We start from the raw sequence: 21102 nt of genomic DNA on the forward strand, positions 1-21102 counted from the left end.
TTTAAAGCTGAAACAGCGGACCGCCGTCTTATTTTTCTTAAATGCTATCACATGTGCGTTGGTAAATATTTCTTGAGAAAATAATCACTCAACATATCTAGCACTTTTATTAACACAAGTCGAAAAGATTAGTGTTCATTTAAGTAAAAGTTATATTTTCCCACATTTGCAGGTCTTCTGTATTAAAAAAAAAACATCAGGGAAATCATCATACGTTAGCACCTACATTTTATGACAGTTTAGTATGTTTTGTTCAAAAAATAAAATACTATATTTCATTTTCTGTGCATTATAAAAAATGTGAATTTGGTTCACCTTTCGTGGAATCAGTGGTTTGATTCCTTTTTTTTATTGAGGTTAATTCCTTTATGTTGAGTAATTTTTTTAGGGGCATATGTTTTAATGTTTTTATAAAATATTTTTTGTAAGAAGTCCAAAGTATTTGGCTCTCCATTAAAATCTGTCCAGTATTCCATACAAGTTGATCCTCTTGAAAATTTGACCATAACAACACTGTTCATTTTAAATCCACACAATGTATCTGTTTTTATATTGGTAGTCCTTTTCTTATTTTGCCAATCATAAAAATCTTTCAATTCTAAAATATTTAAATTTTGTCGGCTTTGGGAAATACAATTCTTATGGTCCTCAAAGTCATATATATGCCTAATTTTTTAAAAATATTTTTCAATACTTCCATGGACCCCATCAGCAGTCATATAGGTACAACCCTTAGTTAGTTTTTCATTGTTACTGATTTTTGTATTTTGAAATAAGGAATTTGTTGAATTTAAGTTACATACCAATGCCGTGTTTAAGGTCCAATTTTTGTTCTGGCCATTGCAATTATCAGCCCAGAAAATAAAATCTTGTACATCTCTTTTGTTACTAATTAAAGCCAATATTGAGTCTGCAGCATTTTCAGCTTTACGCCCAGCAATGGCTTCATGACAATGTACACAGTGACATAAGGCATTTGGTTTTAATTGAGCAAATGTTTCATTAAATACTACTAGTCTACTGATGAAAAAAGAAGATTAATTATATGGCTTGTTAGGAATTAATATAACTTTTTGTAAGTCCATTGAGTAGATACAATTTGACTCGATACTCAGTTTAGAATCTAACTTGTATTTCGATGTTGCTGCTACAGCCTTGGCTTTATGGTTTTGTAAAAGTGTAATATTATCTCTAATTTCATTCTTATCAGTAGAATTTTCAATTATATTTTGATAGGTAGAGCAATCTTTACATTCATCAATTGTGGGATTTCTTAAAGATATACTTAAATCCTTTATGATTTGTCTATAAAACTCTTGAGAGCAATAGTTTTTATGTTGAGAGCAAAAATCATCATACACGGTTTTTACTGTTAGTCCAAAAGGCAAATACATTATACTTGGTGCATTAAGTTGCCGATAATGACTTACAGATGGTTTGTACAGCCGTATATGATCAGCTACAATATCTTTGGGTATACATTTTTTATAATATATTTTGGGTATATTTTTTTTTTTTTTTTGGGTATATTTTATATTTTTATAATATACTTTGGATATACATTTTTTATAATATATTTTATAATATATTTATAATATATTTATAACATATTTTGCTGTCCTCTATTTTTAATAATAGATGACATAAAAAAATTACTGTTCATATTTTTAACTAGTTCTGTTAAAACAGAATTATTTGTATAGACAAGAACATTTAGAAGAGTGGTCTTACATACCTGTACTTCTTTTTTTTTTGGAGTCTGGAAGTTTGTAAATCATGGATTGTGACTTTTTAAAGCTATCAACAGAACCCTCCACTGTTATTCGCCGTTTTACAGATGTAATTGTTACACATTTTGCTAAAAATTGTTTCCTCTGGACATATGTTGTTAGAGACCAAAAATTTTTCTATAAAAACTTTTGATGATCAGTGGATAGATTGTCTCTACAATTATTTCTACACTCTACAGAGCATGTAAGAGAACGGTTTGGATATTTTGTCTTGGCATTGACATTTTTTAATTCCCTTTTTTCTTCTAATACTGCTTTCTTATCTTTCTATTATATATTATTTAAGGTACTTATATACATAATAAATTTTTTTATTAATATAACGTATTTACATGTCAGAGCCGGAACCAGCTTTTTTTGGTCTTTGAGATAGCTAACTTCCAGACATGGAGCAAACTCCAAACATTTATGTGTTTATGCTTATGTCAAATAAGGATGCTTTGCAAAAAATTGCGATGATTGGAGGCTGGGAACAAAAAAGCCTCAAATTTTGTGCCCCCCTGCCCCAAACGTGAGAGCAACAAGTTGATAAAATATTTTTTGTACTGTTCTCAACAAGACTTATATTCATCGATAATTTTAAGTTTCATAGTATTATCTTTCAGCGTTCAAAAATAATGACCATATAAAATGTATAACCCCCTCAAATTGAGGGGGGTTTAAACTTTATATGGTCATAATTTTTGAAAGCTAAAATATTTTACTATGAAATTTAAAATTTATGGAATATTATTATTGAAGATCAAGGTACCTTATTCAGTACCTTGATCTTCAATAATTGGAACAAAATCGCTGTCATCAAAAACATTTACAACTTCTTCAACTAAAAAATATAATAAACACTAATATAAAATATAACATGACGTGTTATATTTTATATTAGTGTTTATTATATTTTATCATGATATGTTGTGCAACTAACTAAATACTATGTGTGTATAAAACATTTAGTACCTTCATTAACAGTAATAGGAATAAAATCAGGAATCTAAACCATCTTCAACGTTGTCGACTGAAAATAGAATTACATATTAATGTAAATACATAATATAATAATAAGTAATTACTTAAGAGAACTTACGTATGTGTCTTGGTAATGCATAATTGTGATCCCAGTCCATAATTCTTTTTTTGATTAGTTATTTAATGTAAAAATTTAAGAATTAAAAAAAATCGTTGCTGGTAGTTAATGTGTTTTGAGTTTGAATTTCACTACGCTTGAAATATATTTTCGGCAGATTACAATCATAACAAATTCAAAACACACTATCTACAACTTCGTGTAGATACTGGGTTTTGTTATTGTTTTTTTTTATTTATCAGAATAAAATGTTTTAGGTATTGTGTGGTAACTCCTGATATAATTGTCTGTTTCCAAAGAGGATATTATATAAAAATTCTGCATGAGTTGGTATCAATGAGTATATAAAAAAGTAAATTTTGATACAAATGTTGGTTACTGTGTTTTGACGTTGTACAGCTGATTTAAGTACAGTGATTTTTATCTTTATAAATGGTATGAATCATATCTGATATGTTTATATGAAACCAATTTTGTTTATTATAAAGATATTTTTATAATATATATCAATATTTTTATCTCTATACTTAACTACACATTATTATAAATATTAAAATTAAAATAACAAAACAAAAAAAAGGCTTTATGCAAGATTACTATTACTTTTACATGAACTGCCTATCAAATAAAGGAAAGAATCCAGAAATGGAGGGCTAACCTTAGGCAACATGACAGCTCAAAAATGGAGTGCAAAGTCCTATTGCTTACCTACTCGTTGGTTCACTTCTGAAGCAGGTATATATACTGCACCTTAAGTGCTAAAACCTAGAAAATCAACATGCTGTAAAAAGATTTGGATCTAATCTCTTTACTGCGCCCAGGTCTACTTTACATGGTCCAAATTTATCATTGCATACTTTTTGCAATTTGAGACTAACAGTCAGAACATGGGCTGAATTTAAGAAAATTGCTACACAAAATCATTATTTTGTTCCTCCAGGTTTAACCAAGTTAAAAGAATACAAAAAATTGACATATCCAGAGCATGTGGAATATTCAGAAACTGAAGTAAAATGTAGTCTCTCTAATATGATCAAACATTCAGTTTCTAGAGTGTTTGAGTATCTTTTGGAGGGTGAAGAAAATCCTATTAAAGTTTTAGCACAGGAAGAACGTGATAACATATATTCAATATAACATAACAAGAAGATAACATATATATCTTCAATTACCAGGATACAAATCAATTCATCAAACCCGAGTTGGTGGCAGAGGAGGCGGAATATGTTTTTTAATTCATAATTCAATTTATTTTCAAAAATCAGAAAATCTTAGTAATTGTAATGCGGAATGTGAGTCATTAACTATAGAACTACTGATCCATAACAAAAAAAGTGTTTATTTAACCGCAATGTATCGACCACCTAGCGGAAATATAACAACGTTTGAAAACTATTTAGAACAGCATTTAGTAAGCGTTAGTAATAAACAAATATACTTAATGGGGGATTTTAATATAAACCTTTTAAACCTAAAAAATGATATTAAAGTCGAACGCTTTCTAAATCTCCTCTATCAGCACAATATTTTACCATTAATTAATAAACCAACTCGCATAACTCGTCAAACTGAAACTCTCATAGACAATATTTTTACCAATAACTTCTCGAAATATCTCACTCAAAGCGGAATCATAAGAACTGATATAAGTGATCATTTCCCAATATTTTTCACATCAAATTCAATATACAAAGAAAAATCAATCAAGGAATCAAACAAATTAATAAGCGTTACAAAAAGAAAGATAGATAAAAATACCATTGAAACATTTCGTAACTATCTATCACTGGTAGATTGGGATCAACTCATCAACTACAAAGACGCAAATAATGCTTATGAATATTTTAACTTAGAGTTCAGTGATGCGTATGAAAAAGCGTTTCCAAAGCAAGAAAAACTAATTAAACTTAAAAGCTTACAAAGTCCATGGATTTCCAAAGGTCTTATTAAATCTTCCAAAAAAAAACAAAGACTCTATGAAAAATACTTAAAAAAAAAAAACTTACAAAAATGAAAACAAATACAAAAATTATAAAAACCTCTTTGAGAAAATAAAAAAACAAGCAAAAAAAAATTATTATTCTAATTTATTGCAAAACAATATCGGAAATAACAAAAAAACATGGGATGTTATAAAAGAAATAATAGGAAAAAAAAAGACTGACTCTGGTAATACACTGCCTAAACGTTTAAATACTAATGATAAAAACATATTTATCAGTGATGAAAAAGAAATTGCTGAAAGCTTTAACAATTATTTTATAAACATTGGAAAGACGTTAGCAAATAAAATAACCCAAAGTAAAAAACTATTTAAATCACACTTAAAAAAAGTAGACTTTACAATGGATGAGTATGACTTATCTCCTGATGAGCTTTGGAATGCTTTTGAAACCATACAGTCCAGAAAAAGTTCTGGTCTTGATGACATAGACTCTAAAGTTGTTAAAAACGTTTATGACGTTATTGAGTATCCCCTAATGTATATCTTTAATCTCTCATTAAAAAATGGAGTTTTTCCTGACCGCCTAAAATTAGCACGCGTAGTTCCAGTATTTAAAAGCGGAGATGACTCGACTTTATCTAACTACAGACCCATCTCCATACTCCCATGCTTCTCAAAAATATTGGAGCGCATAATGTATAATAGACTCTTTACATACCTCCAAAATCATAACATCCTCTACAACAACCAATACGGATTTAAAAAAGGCCACTCAACTGAACATGCTGTAATAAAATTAGTTAACGAAATTTTAAGTGGCTTTGACAAAAACAAACACACCCTTGGAGTATTTATCGACCTTTCAAAGGCTTTCGATACAGTGGATCACGAGATCCTTCTATACAAACTTTATAATTATGGTATAAAAAATAAAAATTTAAAATGGTTCAGTTGCTATCTAAAAAACCGTAAACAAGCCTTATTTTACAATAAAACATACACTCCTCTTGAAACCGTCACATGTGGTGTTCCCCAGGGGTCTATTCTAGGACCTCTGCTTTTCCTAATCTATATAAATGACATATTTTTATCTTCCAGTATATTGAATTTCATTCTTTTCGCAGATGACACTCAAGCTTTCTATACCCACTCTAACATTACTACACTTTTTAATACAGTAAATCAGGAACTTGAAGAGTTGAGCGATTGGTTTAAAGCAAACAAACTTTCTGTCAACATTGAGAAAAGTAATTATATCTTTTTCACAAAACCATACAATTCAGACAAACTACCATTAAAACTTCCTGATATTCTATTAGACAAAGTTAGACTAAATCGAGCGTTCTCAGTCGAATTCCTCGGGGTATTCTTAGATGAACATATTAGCTGGAAAGACCACATTAATATATTAAAAAACAAAATATCTAAAAACATTGGAATTATGCATAAAACCAGATATATTTTAAATAATGCATGCCTTAAAAGTTTTTATTTTGCATATATACATAGCTATATTAACTACTGCAATATTGCCTGGGCTAGTACCTACCAATCAAAACTAGATTTAATATATAAAAAACAGAAACAAGCATGCCGTATATTAACAAACGCAAATAGAAATGCCAATTCTAAACATTTAATGAAGGAACTGAGAGTTCTTAATATCTATGAACAAAATATCTATTGCATTCTTCAGTTCATGTTTAAACTCAAAAATGATCTGGTCCCTGAAGTCTTCCATAACTTTTTTCGCCTTATCAATCACAAATATCAAACAAAATACTCTATCAAGAACTACTATATTCCGAAAACCACTTTAAGACAATCTAAATTCTCAATATCCAGCAGAGGACCCCAATTGTGGAACTCATTTCTAACAAACAAAATAAAAACTATAAACTCATTCCAACATTTTAAATGCGTTGTAAAACAACAGCTACTAGACCTCAACATTAATGAAACAATCTCTTATTTTTAAAATTTTTCCTTTTTCATTTTAAATCTTCAAATTTTCTTGAAATTCTATTTTATTACTTACTTGGTTATTTAATGATGTTCATTGTAAAAAAAAAATAAAAAATAAAAAAAAAAATAAAAAAAAAAAAAAAAAAAAAAAAAAAAAAAAAAAAAAAAAAAAAAAAAAAAAAAAAAAAAAAAAAAAAAAAAAAAAATTTATATGTATAATAAATATTTTATTATATTTGTATTTGGTTTATATTTTTGTTATATTTTGTCAACGACAAAAATGGGGCAAGATGATAAGACTATTGTCTTCTACTGCTCCAGTCATATATTTCACGGTAAAGTGTTGTACAAACTTATATTAATAATGACGAATATATATATATAAAAAAAAAAAAAAATATGTTATTTGCAAAGTGGGAGGTGATGGGCAGAGTGACCAAGAATTTCATAATGCAGCAACTATGAAGAGAGGTATATGTGTATAGCATAGTGTTTGTACTGTTGGAGATTCGAAGTGGAAAAAAGGTAATATGGAAAAATTGTAATCCAAATAGTCTAGATGCAACCCGTCATCTTATGCTTTGTTTTGCCAAAGAGACTGCTTGTTTTATTCAAGAGAAGCTTGAACATTTACAAAATGAAATTTTATCTTTAGAGAATATTAAGTTTACACTTCATGAAAATACTTTTGTTATAATTTCAAGTTTGTCAACTATTTATACCACAATGAATGATGGTAAAACACTTAATGCTGTGGTATCAAAAATGCTTAAAAAAAATTTAGCATCTCAGTGCTGTCATGTAAGTCAAGCAAGCCCTAAGGAGTTTAGTTTGGAAACTATTTGGAATAAAGATAAACTTGAAGACAAGAATATATTAAAACTTGGAGTTTGCAGTCTTCATTTGTGGATATGCAGCATAGAGTGGGTCTTCAATACTGCTTGCAAGCTTCCTGCAGTAAAACAAGGAAGAAAAATTCCAGCAAAAAACAGCCAAGAATTTATTGAAAACAAAAAAAAATTGAGGCACTTATTAAGAACACAATTAAAAAAAAGGGTGTCTTTTGTCGGGAAGGAAAGTGGTACATCCAATACATGCAATGTTGCACGAAAATTCTTTAACAATACATCTGTGATTGGAAGAATTTTAAATTTGAATATCAATATGATCAAACTATTTAGAGACCTGCTCATTGATATGAACAGTACAGCCACAAGACCAGATGTAAAAAATTTTAAGCATTTTAAATCTGAAAAATCATTTTAAGTCTGTTTGATCTCATTTCTAACGATCAGTTTTTAAAAGCTTTAACGATCAGTTTTTAAAAGCTATTCTAATGTTACAGTCTGTGCATAGAATGATAGTTAATGGTGTTTCTTTTATTAAATATTTTAAGTATCCATTCTTTGTCTCAGAGTGCCATTGAAGCCAGGAACAAAGCCAACAAAACTGCACAAGTAGGTCATGCATGTTTAACTTTTTTTGCCGAAAATACTAGGGATACAGCTAATTATTTATTTATGACATCTGATACGTATCTATACTGCAAGAAGAACAAAATGCAAGTGGTATAAAAGCTATACTGCAAGAAGATTCAGCTGATAACTGTTCTTAAGGTAAATATTAGGGAAAGCTATGTGTATCTTTAAATTTAGATATTTAATGTTATCGTTTAATTCTATTAATGATACATTTTAGGTGCTGGTGGTAGCCAATCTGATATTTCTGAGGCCTTTTCACATAATCAACACAGTATGTTTTTTTTTATGCTTGAAAAAAAAAACTCAATTATATCTATTTATTACACTGAATACAGTTTTTTTCTTGAATGTATAATTATTAGAATTAAAATTTGATAATAGATAATTTCTATAATAAATCTTTATATCTTAAACTTTATTACAATAATGAAACTTATTGTATATACTATTTATTACAATAATGAAACTTTTTTAAATTTTAATGTTTGTTGTTAAATAATTTTAGGAAGTCAAAGAGTAATGGTTCGTATTAAAAAAAGAAATCAAGGAAGTATCATTAAACCATGCAGCTGTAATTGATAAGCAAGTTGTAAAAAACGGTTATTTTCATAGCCACATATTGTTAAACACCTATTTTAGCATCAGAACCTTTATTCTGCAATTGAAGGGAATGGAACTTATAATAAAATACTTATGTTATTTCTTTTTTAGTTTAATATGAAAATATACATTTTAGACAAGGTGCTGGTGCATGTTATTTCCTTTTTTATTTAACATGAAAGTATAAGTAGGAGACAAAAAATGCCTGTAACCCCTATAAAAGATAAACTGATATATCAGACTTAGAGTTTTAAATATCAAAAACTATCGGTTTTATGTTTTTTTAATCAAAAATCGAATAAGTACGGATAAACCGCCAAAAAAAACGGTTTTAAAAAAGACCGGACTTTTTTTATAAATATATATAAACAAATAATATCTCATAATGATGCTTTGTTAAAAAAAATTACTTCAAAATGTTAAACAGTTCGCTAGTTATAAGGCTATTTCTATTTTTTCTATCAGCGCGACGCATAGTGCGATGTTTTAAACGAATGTCATGGTTGTTTTAAATGGTGTCGTGTTTGTTTTAAATGGATGTAAAAGCCGGTATCTAGCGCAACGGTACCGTCACCAATTTTTTTCTTTAAGTCACGGTAGTGATTTCCGATTGGTTGATTTTTTATCTTTCTTTTATTTAAAGAACGCATGCCCAAACCAAAACTGTTTTGGTTTAGGGATAGGCGCAGTGGAGTGCACATACATCGACTAAGGGTTTTGGCAAAACCCTTAATCGATGTATGTGCACTACACTGCGCCTATCCCTAAATCAGTCGATGTATGTACACTCACTGTGCCTATCCCTATATCAGTCGATGTATGTAAATAATAAAAATCAATGTAACTTTTAATATATAACAATAATAATACAGTGGCGGATCCAGCTCATTGTCCTAAGGGGTGGGGGGTAATTTGACCAACAAAATAAAATCCACTATTTTTTTCTTCAGATAAACCTCTGCTTTATTTGATTATTTAGAATGCTTTTAGAAAAGATTGCTAATAAATATATTGAATGTATCTGTATATAAACATTTTGAAAAAATCAAATGTTGAAAATAAGTATTTAGTCTATAATAAGGGACGGATTTTTATCCTCGAGGGCCCTAGGTAGAAAAAATTTTTAAGGCCCTAAATACTCCTAAATACCACAATTTTTTTCCCACAATACCCCATTTAAAAATCGAGCCCGCTTAAATGATGGTGCACAAGCTGCAGTCTTGCCTGCTATAGGTAAATCTGGCCCTGTCTGTAATGTGCAACAAAAGACAAAAAAATATCTTTAGTATATTCTTTTTTTTAATAAAGACTTTTATAAATTTAACAAACTACAATATAAAATCTAACTTTCTAGTTTTCGAAGATGCAAAACTATCAATAATCTTTTCGACATTTATGATGCAATCTTTGTGGGTATGCATCATAGCTGAGCCATTAAATCGTTCTTGTCCTATATTGAATCTTAACCAAGTCTTTTTAAAACCAAGAAACTCCGTTCTCCCGAAGCAACACTAACAGAAAGGGTGCAAACCAATAGAAAAATACATTTAATTAAAGAGAAAACATTACCATCACATTGCTTGTATGCTTCCAGCGCACATTCAGGTAGGTCTTTTATTATTATTGTATTAATTGCGTCTTTCCATTTTAGCTCCCAAAATTCAAATTCTGAAAAAAACTTATATTAATTGGACATTCGTATCAACAGTATTTATGTTGGGCAGTCCTTTCATAAAACTCAGTATATTAGTTATGGAAGCTGTTAACTCTGCCTATGTTTTATTTAATAAATCTCTAGGTATTGCTACATTTAATTCAAAAGAGTTCAAGGTTACATCAGAAAATCTGAACTGTAAATCTAGAAGTATGCTATCAAGTAACGGCAAATAAATACTGACTCTATATTAAGGCAGAGGATCATTGGTATTGAGGTTTGCGCGATTAGTTTGTTTTCCTGCAATTGCGGAATCTTGATTTTTGAACGTAAGTCTTCTAATAACTTTGATGCAGTCATAAATAGAGCATTAATATTTTCTTCATTCTATCGTCTTTTATTTAATACCTTTATGGTATGTTTAAGAATAATTTTGACATATTCCTTATCCAATAATTAATTTTGAAGAGCCTCACATAAAGAGACTGTGGTTTTTAATACATCGGCTAATGAACAAAGTGTTATTACAAATTAGGGATGAGATATTGCATTTTTTAGTAATGCGGTTTGTTGAAGAATCCCTTTCATTCCACTTAGATATCAAATCAAGTGATTCTGCTATACTTATTTAAAACAAGATCTAAAACTTAACACGGAATCATGCTGTTTAATTCATTTCGTTTCGCATAAGCTTGTAAGCATTCCCTTATTTATATATTTAAGAACGTTACTTCGCTTCGGCGAAGCTTTAAAAAATGATATTTGTACTTTCATTGTGCCAATTGTATTTCTTACAGCTTGCACAGACGAACATTTGAAAATTGATAAGTTTAAAGTATGGTTGTAACATGGACTCTTTATTGCGTTTGGTAGGATTTTCCGTAACTTTGTGACTGCTCCGTTGTTTTCACCTAACATAAAACTGCATCCATCAGTACCTATACCAACATAATCCTATAAATTTAAGCCAAATTTTGTAGATGTTTTTGCAACTGTGTTTGCTAGCAATTCTCCAGTTAATACAGGTTCATAAGTAAAATCAGAATAATTTTCAGTATAGAAGTTTACAAAACCAACAAAATCTTCACGGATTCCACAAGTATTAACATCAATATATCTTACGACTATATAATACGACTGTCATTGAGAACTATAACTATCCGTTGTTTCATCAAATATAACACTATAAAATTTTCTTTAAAAATTCTTGTTTTATTTAAGTCCTGAATTTGTTGAGCGTATAGTTTAATTATTTCATTTTGAATACTTTTACTTATGTATATTGCTTTAGAATTACAGTTATTTAAATGGTTTTTAAAAATATCATTCCCAGCGCTCACTCGAAAGCGAAGCAATTCCCGAAGATTGCTATCATAAATTACTGAAGAGTTTTGATTTATTTCAATCTGCCCATCATCGCAATGACCTCGCAGAGCAATATTCTGTCGACCTAAAAAAATGTTATAGAAATAATTATTGACTTTAATCGTTCTCGATTTTTTTTAGCCTGGTACAGTCTGCCTTCGTTAACTAAATTAAGGTACATCTGCAGACGGACATTATGTTCTGATGAAATCTGATGCTGCCAACATAGCAACTTTGTGATACGCATTGCAATCATGTAATTGTAAATCTCCATCCTTACCAAAAAACTTTGAATAACTTTTAAGAGGTAAAGTAACTATCTTGAGTAATGACACTTGACACTTGAATTGCACTTGACTGTGAATTCCCCCAACTTTTGCAAAAAAAAAGCAATACTTACAAAAAATTCTACAAAGGCATTCTGAAATCATTATCCACGGAAATTTATGTATATGTTTCTCGAACAAAAAGCAATTAACATTCTTTAAATGCACAGAATATGGATATTTGTAATTTTGGACCAGGAAACCAATTGCATTTTAATATTCGGTATGTATCTTGTTCAGTTACCTGACGTGTTAAAAATATCTATAGGCAAACAGGTATAACCTTTTGTCGGGGGTATTGAATCTTTTTTATTAATTTCTGCGTTAGTTTTACTTGTAAAATTAGCAGCTTTCATACCAAATCCAGGTCCTGGAGAAAAAGGACTAAGTTTCATTGTAATTTGATTATTTTCAGCCCCGCCATGACACCGAAAATAAAGGCAAAACGATAGGACCAGCATGGTTCTATCGTTATTCTGTATTGGTAGAATTTTAATTCTTTTGACAAAATAGTCATCTAAAGAGCTTGTCCTCTTTACCCTGTTGGTCATTGTAGTTAATAAAAATAATTTCATTTAAAATAGTAAAAATCATTTGTCATTTATTTATTTAAAATAGTAATAAACACACTTTTGTTTTCTAAATAAGAAACTAATTGATATGGAATTCATTCAGTTACTATTTAAAAAAAAAAATTCTTTGCTTCTTATTTAAATACAACTCGAAGTGTTTAAGTGTAATATAAATTGAAGTGCTAAAACTTCAATTGTTGAAAAATGATTACCTTTTTATTAAAATTTTAACTATTAAAAACGACATCGCATATATAAATCATACTACAAATTAAAATTTAATTAAAAAAAGAAATTTTACCATTAAAACCAAGTCTATATTTTTTTTTTCCGAAAGTTTTTAAAAAAAGTTTAAAAACTTTCAAAATAGAACGATAGTAATTTTATTGTTTTTTGTTGTTAATTGATTATAATCAATTAACAACAAAACATTTTTACGATATTGAAGAAAAATGACGAAAGTTTCTTAACATTTTAATGTTATCTTCATTAATTCATTTCATAGTTTTTCTTAAATATCGCAAAAATGTTAAATATGCATCAATAGATTTTTTTTGTAATGATTTGTAATAGTTTTAGTTTTGTAAAAAAATGTAAATAATTAGCTACGAAATAATTTTTTGTACTTTGTTATTTCTTTTATAAATTTTTAAATAATATTTTGAAGTTTGACTTTTCTATGTAATCTATTTTATTAAATTAAAAGTTATTAACAATCATTTATTTATCACGTTTAATTATAGCGGTTCTATATATAATCTATTATACAATCATTAATCACGTTAAATTTTAGCGGTTCTTGATGACAAGACCTAATATAGTTTTTCTCTTTCTAACGAATTTTCTGTAATTTTAATTCTTGTATATATTTGAATAAATATTATAAAAAAGAACAACAACAACAAAAATCACTAGTAAACGGTTTCTTTCGTTTTCTTTAGGTAGAAATTGTTTTTTAACATCTACCATTTTTGAGCTTATTTTTATTACTAAAGAACAATTATTTTTGATTAATACATTTTTTTTTGTAACTACATATTGTCATCATTACTTAAATACATATGTTTTTATTAATTAAATAATAGAACTACCATCAGACATTTTATAAAACAAAAAGAAATAAGAATTTAACAAAATGATAAAAAAACCTTTTATCTAATATTTTATCTTTAGTAATTTATATCATTTATAAATTCAACAACTCCGAATATTAATTGTATTTGACGAGAGATTAATTGCTATCGATGAGAGAATTTTCTGAGTGTTGTTTTTTCTTTTAATTTTTTTTTCATTTATATCCGTTTTTGTTTTTTTTTAAAAAAATCAATTTTTTCTTTGTTTAGCTAGTCAACTTATTTCTGAATAAGATGCGACGAGCGACTGCTCCAGGAAAGCTCAGATGGGTTTTAACGAGGTTTAGCGCAGTTAGGTTTAGCACAGTTGTTGTTAATAGACAATGAATGGTTGTCTATTAACAACGTTGCTATGTGTAACTAAATTACATCGCATATTTTTTATTACAAATAGCAGCATTACAATATAAAAGTTTTATATTTACTTCGTATTCAATTTGAACTTCTAAATACCACTTATTTTTATTAAAGACTTTAAAATACTTTAAGTATATTTTATGTATAATATATTTTATATAAATATGTTTTAAAATGTATCAACCAAATTTTTTTTCAAAAATTTTTCTTGAAAATATTGAAACTGGAAAAAATCAGCCTAATAAAATAGTTCAGAGATATTTTATATATTTGCAATTATTTGAGAGAATTTTTTATAACGGTAATCTACCATGTTTAGAACGGTAATCCATGCATAAATAAAACAACATACTTTGACGTCATGCATACCTTCTTTTTTTTCAAAATTTACTGTGAAAAATTACTATAAACAAGAACATAAACATTCGCATAACTTACTTGTTTACTAATTTTAAATGTCTAAAAGAAAGAGTAATTTGTTACATTCAATTATCAAAAAAGTTGGGGGATAGATTAACCAAAAAAAAAAAAATTTGATTATACAGAAAGCGTTTATTACAAAATTTAATACAAAAAAAAATTCCTCAATCCAAAAATTAGTTAAAAAAAACAAAGATTGTTAAGATATACAAATTAAAAATATTTATAAATATATTTATAAAAAATTTAAAGAACGTTGTATTATAAGAACGTTGAATTTTTTATTTTCCTAACAGTGGAGCTTCAATAGTTAATTTAAAATCGTTTGTATAACGAGAACTCAGTTGTGATGGATCAAGTCCAACAGGTAAAGATATTTGTCTAGTAAACTGTTTCTGGTGTGTGTGGACACCATGCTCATTAGTACCTTCTGCTTTTGATTCACCATGAATAAACAAATTTTGTCCATCAATTCTAATTTTAATCTCATCAGGTTTGTATCCATCAACATCCAAAGAATATTTGAAACTTTTTTTACGAGTTTCATTTTGTTCTAAAACTTGCTGTGGATCGATATCCTTAAGAACTTGAATGTAAAGCATACCATCTTGAGTAATTTTAGAAACTAAGGAATGAGGATTAATGCTACTTGGTATTGGATACTTACGATAAAATTCACAAGAATCAAAACCATATTCTTTTTCACTTTGATGTTTTCCTTTGATCTCAATAGTATGACCTAATTTTTAAAAAAATATAAATTTTATAATTTTACTGCTCTCATTATTTGTTTAATATTTAGTACCTAGAAATTTTTTGTAAAATTTTTTTACATATGTTTAATACCCAAATACACATATTATGCACCTAAATATTTTTTGTAAAATTATATACACATGTTCAGTACCTAAATATTTTTTGTAAAATTTTTATACACATGTTCAGTACATAAATATTTTTTGTAAAATTTTTTTACATATGTTTAGTACCTAAATATTTTTTGTAAAATATTTTGCACCATGTAGCAAAACATTTTTTCTATTGCTTTAATGATTCTAAAAGCATTCTCAATTGATTCCTCAATTCATATTAGAACACTTATAGATAAAAAATTTTTAACAATTAAACATTATTTGAAGAACTTTCATATAAATAAAATCTGCACCTTTTTTTGATTATTATGTAACTAGAAAAGAAAGTTGAAGCAAACGATTCCTTTTATGCGCAGCATATTATTGTAATTCCTCTGATATTTTACAGCAGTTGATAGGATCAGCCTCTCTAAGAGGTACCATGAGTACAAGAAACCTATTAATTTAATATTAGCTGATCTCAGAACCATTAAACTAAGCTGTATTCTTACTAGGAGATAACATAATTGCATAGCTACTTTTTTTTTAAACATCATTGCTTCCAACAAGGCTGCAAGCAACCACTAATTAAAGTTGGAAGTTACTGGAAGAGAAAAGATGAGGATTGTAGAGCATGATAACGATTGACAGACGTTTTAAAGGATTGCAAATTATATGAATCAGGAAAGCAAGATGAAGGAAGCGAATTCCAAAGAACTGATGTTCGAGTAAAAAAAACTAGATGAATAAGAGTTTTTGGAGCACTTAGGAACAGTCACAGAAAAAGGATGAGATTTAATTGAATGATGAGTAACACGAGAATGAATTTTAGTAGATGGCACAAGAGACACTAGCTCTTTAGAGCAGTGCCCATTATAGTATTTGTAGAAAAGAGAAAGAGAAGCAGCATTACTACCTACTACTACTAACTAGGAGGCACAAGCAAAAAACCATGATTAAGATCAAGAATATCCATTGTTCAGCAGAAAACATTGTATTACAGGTTTACATCTATACCAGCCTATTAGGCAAAAAAATGGTGCAAAGCTGGTCAACAAAGATTTTCTGCTTACAGTAATATGGAGTTTTTCATGCATTAAGAGTAATTTACACAGATTAGAATAAAAATTTGAGCACAAATTTATTTACTTAATATAAAAAATAACAATGAAAAAATAATTAGACTCCACATCTTATTTAAACTTTTTTCTGACTGATAAACTATGGTTTTGTGCAATCTTTAAGTCTATATTTCTAATTATCTTTTTTTCTAACACAACAAGATTTTTTGCTCTCTGGCTGTACTTGTAAACCTCCATTTTCAAGTTACCCCAAAAATCTTTAACTGGACGAGCTTCTGGCAAATTTGCTGGATTTATGTATTTTGGGACAAAATGTATATTCCAGTCTTTTTAAAAATTTAGTTAACTTGGAAGCATATTCACATATCAGGTGAAATATTACCAATGGCAATTTTTCTTTTTAATGTGCCAGGTTTTTTTCTTTCTTGATCCAACAATACATATTACATTTTAAGGCTATTATTTTAAAACTTTAAAATAATATACCAGAGCTTTATTTTGAGTAATTTACAATGGGCACAGAGTGTGATAAAATAATATTAACTTTTGTATTTGTACCACAACTTAGTGATCATCTGTTATTATATTATTATTTATATAAGATATTTTTTATATTAATAATATTCAACCTTATATATCATCTGTCCATCTTGTTAAACTTAGGCAGACTGGTGTTAGAACATAAAAGATATCTGCAATTTCTTGGAGATAATTAGGAGCTAATGGCTTATAATTGAAAAAAAATAATGATTAAATAAAAATAATGACTAAATACAATAATGTTGTATCAGCATAACTTATTGCAGAAAAAGGCTCCAAAAAGTGTTTGAAACAAAAGGTAAGCTTATAATTCTCACATCTACCCCAGACTAACATGGGAATAACATGCTTCAAAAGCAATTTTAATCCAGCACTCTTCCTGAATTTAAAATTGGTGTTGTATTTAAAAAAAAAATGACAGTTAGTATTTAAAACTTTAACTTAATTCAATCAATACTTTTGTTTCAAAATGCCTAATAATCTTACCATCATGTTCAAATAGTCCATAAATGGCCATCTGTTTACTGAAGCAGATATTATCATAACTGTGTAATGATGCCAGCTAAAGAAGCTTCAGATACTTTTCATTGCAAACCAAGGTTACATAAAAAAAGCTTCTGATAATGAAAAGTTAGTACTTTATCTCTGATAATAAGCTTGTGCCTTGTATCATCCCCCACACCTTAGTTTGCCTCTTACTTAGTTCTTTATTTGATGGCATTTTGGTGATGTGGAGTTGTAATTTATCTTTAGAATTGGAATCCATATTTAACAAAAAATAAAAAATACTAAAAAAAGTTGATAATAAGTTTTAGAAGTGACATCTATTAAAACTATCTAAGTTTTAATTCTTCTTTAATTTAAAAAATTTAATTGAAAGGAAAACAGAAAGGTGTAAAAAAATAAATTAAAAAGGTTAGATTTCTTTTTTCATGCAAATTTTTAAATTAATTGGCATTTCTTGTGATTATACAAATAAGTAATTTTAAACATAGTCTAGACAGTTAGTCAATCTAAAATATCTTTAGAACCATTAATATAAAAATAAAAAATATATACACTAAATATTTTTAGACTTTCAAAAATTGTAAACTAATTTCATAGTTTTGTAAGTATAATGACAATGTAACTAACTTTCAAGAAGAAAAGTCAAGTTTCAAACATACTAAGAAAAACCAAGTTTCAAACATATAGGATATACCTTAACTTTTTATAAAACTTGGTTTTCCTTGGCTTTTGATAACTCTCAAAAAAAAAAATTTTTCAATAAATGTTATAATATATGTTCCTTATTAAAAGTAAACAAAAAAATTATAAGCTGGTAGAAGTAGCTCTTTTATTTCCTTAAAGAATACTCTATTGTCTAAATGACTTTTCAATAGTTAGTAATTTCAGCACTGAGCTAAGCATTAAACTTCTGTAAAATCTCAAGTTCTTGCACAGCACTTAAACTGCAGTGCAAGAACTTGAGATTTTACAGATTTGGAAATTAAAGCAAAAGTTAGGATTCCATAATATGCCACAATTATATCAAATTATATAATATAAAATCTTGATAGGAATATCAAATTTTAAATAAATTTTAAAAGATAACTTGTAGTAAACAGGAAGATTTTTGATGTTTTTACTTTAAACAATCTAATTTAATACAATTATTGTTTCTATTTTTAAAACAACTTATTAAAGCTCAGTAAGTAAAAAAAGATTGCAAGTATCCCCTGCAGCCTTGAAGAGAAGTTTATAAAAAAGATTGCAAGTATCCCCTGCAGCCTTGAAGAGAAGTTTATAAAAAAGATTGCAAGTATCCCCTGCAGCCTTGAAGAGAAGTTTATAAAAAAGATTGCAAGTATCCCCTGCAGCCATGAAGAGAAGTTTATAAAAAATACAGTTGTTAATAGTTTTTAATAATGCTAAAAAACAAAATATTTCAAAAATGATAGATTTTGAAACAAACCTTCAACTTTGACTGTCACTTCCTCAGGTTTATAATGCCTAACATCAAGTTTTACACGAAAATCTTTTGTTGCACTATCTTCTTTGTGGTGTGATATATATGGTTCATGCCCTACAAGTTCTTTATACAAGCGATCTCTCTCTTTAGTACTTTCTCTGCGAGGATTTGATGCTTCATTGTCTGGTGATTTTCTTTCATAAAAGAGTGGTAAATATCTTAATGGAGGAAAAGTGCACTCTTGAAATTCATCAAAGGGATCTTCAGTAACTTCAATATTGTTAGCATCATATGCTGGTATTTGCCATGCCGCCATTTTTATATCAATATTTATATGTTACTACCTGCTAACTAAAAATATAAACCTTTTGATCAATATTATTTTACATAATTACCAATAATATTGATTTTTATAACATTTATTTTAAGTCATTACATCAATATTATTGGTGTTATTAAAATGTTGTGTTACCTCTAAGTAACATTAATAATATAATTTATATATTAAAATTAAACATAATAATAAAAATATTATGTTTTATTTTATTACTATTATTACTATTATTATTATCATTATATTAAATTCTATTATTATTATTATTATTATTAATATGAAGAAATGGTTTTGTTATATTAATACAGATGCTTTTTTTAGTTATGATGTTATACTTGGGTTTGATTTAAATACCGCTCTGTACAATGCTTTTTGTTGTGGTGAAAAAATATGTTCTGCAAAAGCAATACAAGGAAGTTATTACGCTCTGTCGCTGTTAATTTCAAAAAACTTTGAGATCAAAAGACCAACTAATCAGAAATTATATATACATATATATATATATATATATATATATATATATATATATATATATATATATATATATATATATATATATATATAATTTCTAATATATAATTGATGTTACTATACTCAAAACAATGATTAACAAGCAATAAACAGAATGTGCTATTTATACCAAAGCTAAAGTATTTGATTGAAACTTTTACAACACCCAACTTCCTACAAAAATATATTAAATACTATTTGTAGCACTCACTCAAAAAAAATAAAGGTCTTCGGTATTTGATATTTGCCAACTAAGGTTCAAAACTTGGCAACACATATACTAAATGAACAAATGTACTAACCCAAATGCACATATAACAGCTTTGGGGGAAGGGGAAGAGACCCCCTTCTTTACATCTTAACCCTCTTTGGTACAGGCCTAGTAGTACTACATTTGGTTGCCGGCTATGGAATACCAAATATAGTACTGTATGTATATACTTTGAATGTGTGTTTAGATAATATCTCTGATGTTACACTGAAATGGCTTGCTTCAGGGGGCTTCAGTACATACACCAACTATCTTAGAATTTTAGGCAACAATAATTTCTTTCAAAAAAAAGATGGAACAATCTTAATTATACAAAAATTGCAATATGTTAAAATAAATAATTATTAGTAATAAATGGTTAATAATAATAAATGGTTAATAATAATAAATGTTTTTTATATCTAATTAGATTAGCTACATTTAGGTATATATAATATACGCATACATAATATACAGTAAATTATTAATTTACTGTAACAAAGATATAATGATATTATAAGTTATTAAAACTTCTTATTTATTTTATTGTAATAACCATTTAGTTTATTCATGCTAATGACAGAAACAAATAATACAAGTTGATAATATACAGTATGAACCGTAGCATAAATCATACTTATCATACTATTAATATAAATATCATAATATTACCATGGATCAGTAATTCATTCATACGAGAATGTACCATTCATTCCTACGAGAGGTATAAAATAAATACTAGAAAATTACAGGGATACGAAAAATATTTCAATACGAAATTCTTTAACAGCAAACTTCAACTGCCGAATATCAGAATTTATATCTGAAGTTTAGAAAAAACAAAAGCAATAATTAAAAATATTTGGACCGCATGCTGTGAATTTTTAAAACCTCG

At 27.7% G+C, this 21102-nt stretch overlaps 1 protein-coding gene across 1 annotated transcript; it reads right to left on the bottom strand.

Moving 5' to 3' along the window:
* Window positions 1-14948: 14948 nt before the first annotated feature.
* Window positions 14949-19491, bottom strand: LOC100211409 (heat shock protein homolog). Its single transcript, XM_065804532.1, has 2 exons — window positions 19117-19491; window positions 14949-15428 (listed from the first exon to the last, which is right to left on the bottom strand). Exons 1-2 carry the CDS (start codon window positions 19427-19429, stop codon window positions 14971-14973), a joined length of 771 nt encoding a protein of 256 aa, XP_065660604.1. The 5' UTR covers window positions 19430-19491; the 3' UTR covers window positions 14949-14970.
* Window positions 19492-21102: the final 1611 nt, after the last annotated feature.

The sequence above is a fragment of the Hydra vulgaris genome, chromosome 09 (assembly GCF_038396675.1).
Source record: "Hydra vulgaris chromosome 09, alternate assembly HydraT2T_AEP".
Taxonomy (NCBI): domain Eukaryota; kingdom Metazoa; phylum Cnidaria; class Hydrozoa; order Anthoathecata; family Hydridae; genus Hydra; species Hydra vulgaris.

What these genes read in the sequence shown, in the direction of transcription:
- LOC100211409 (XM_065804532.1), bottom strand. Translation starts at nt 19,429, where the DNA reads ATGGCGGCATGGCAAATACCAGCATATGATGCTAACAATATTGAAGTT. An exon ending in AGTGACAGTCAAAGTTGAAG is followed by an intron (nt 15,429 to 19,116) that starts GTTTGTTTCAAA and finishes TTTAAAAATTAG; the next exon opens with GTCATACTATTGAGATCAAA.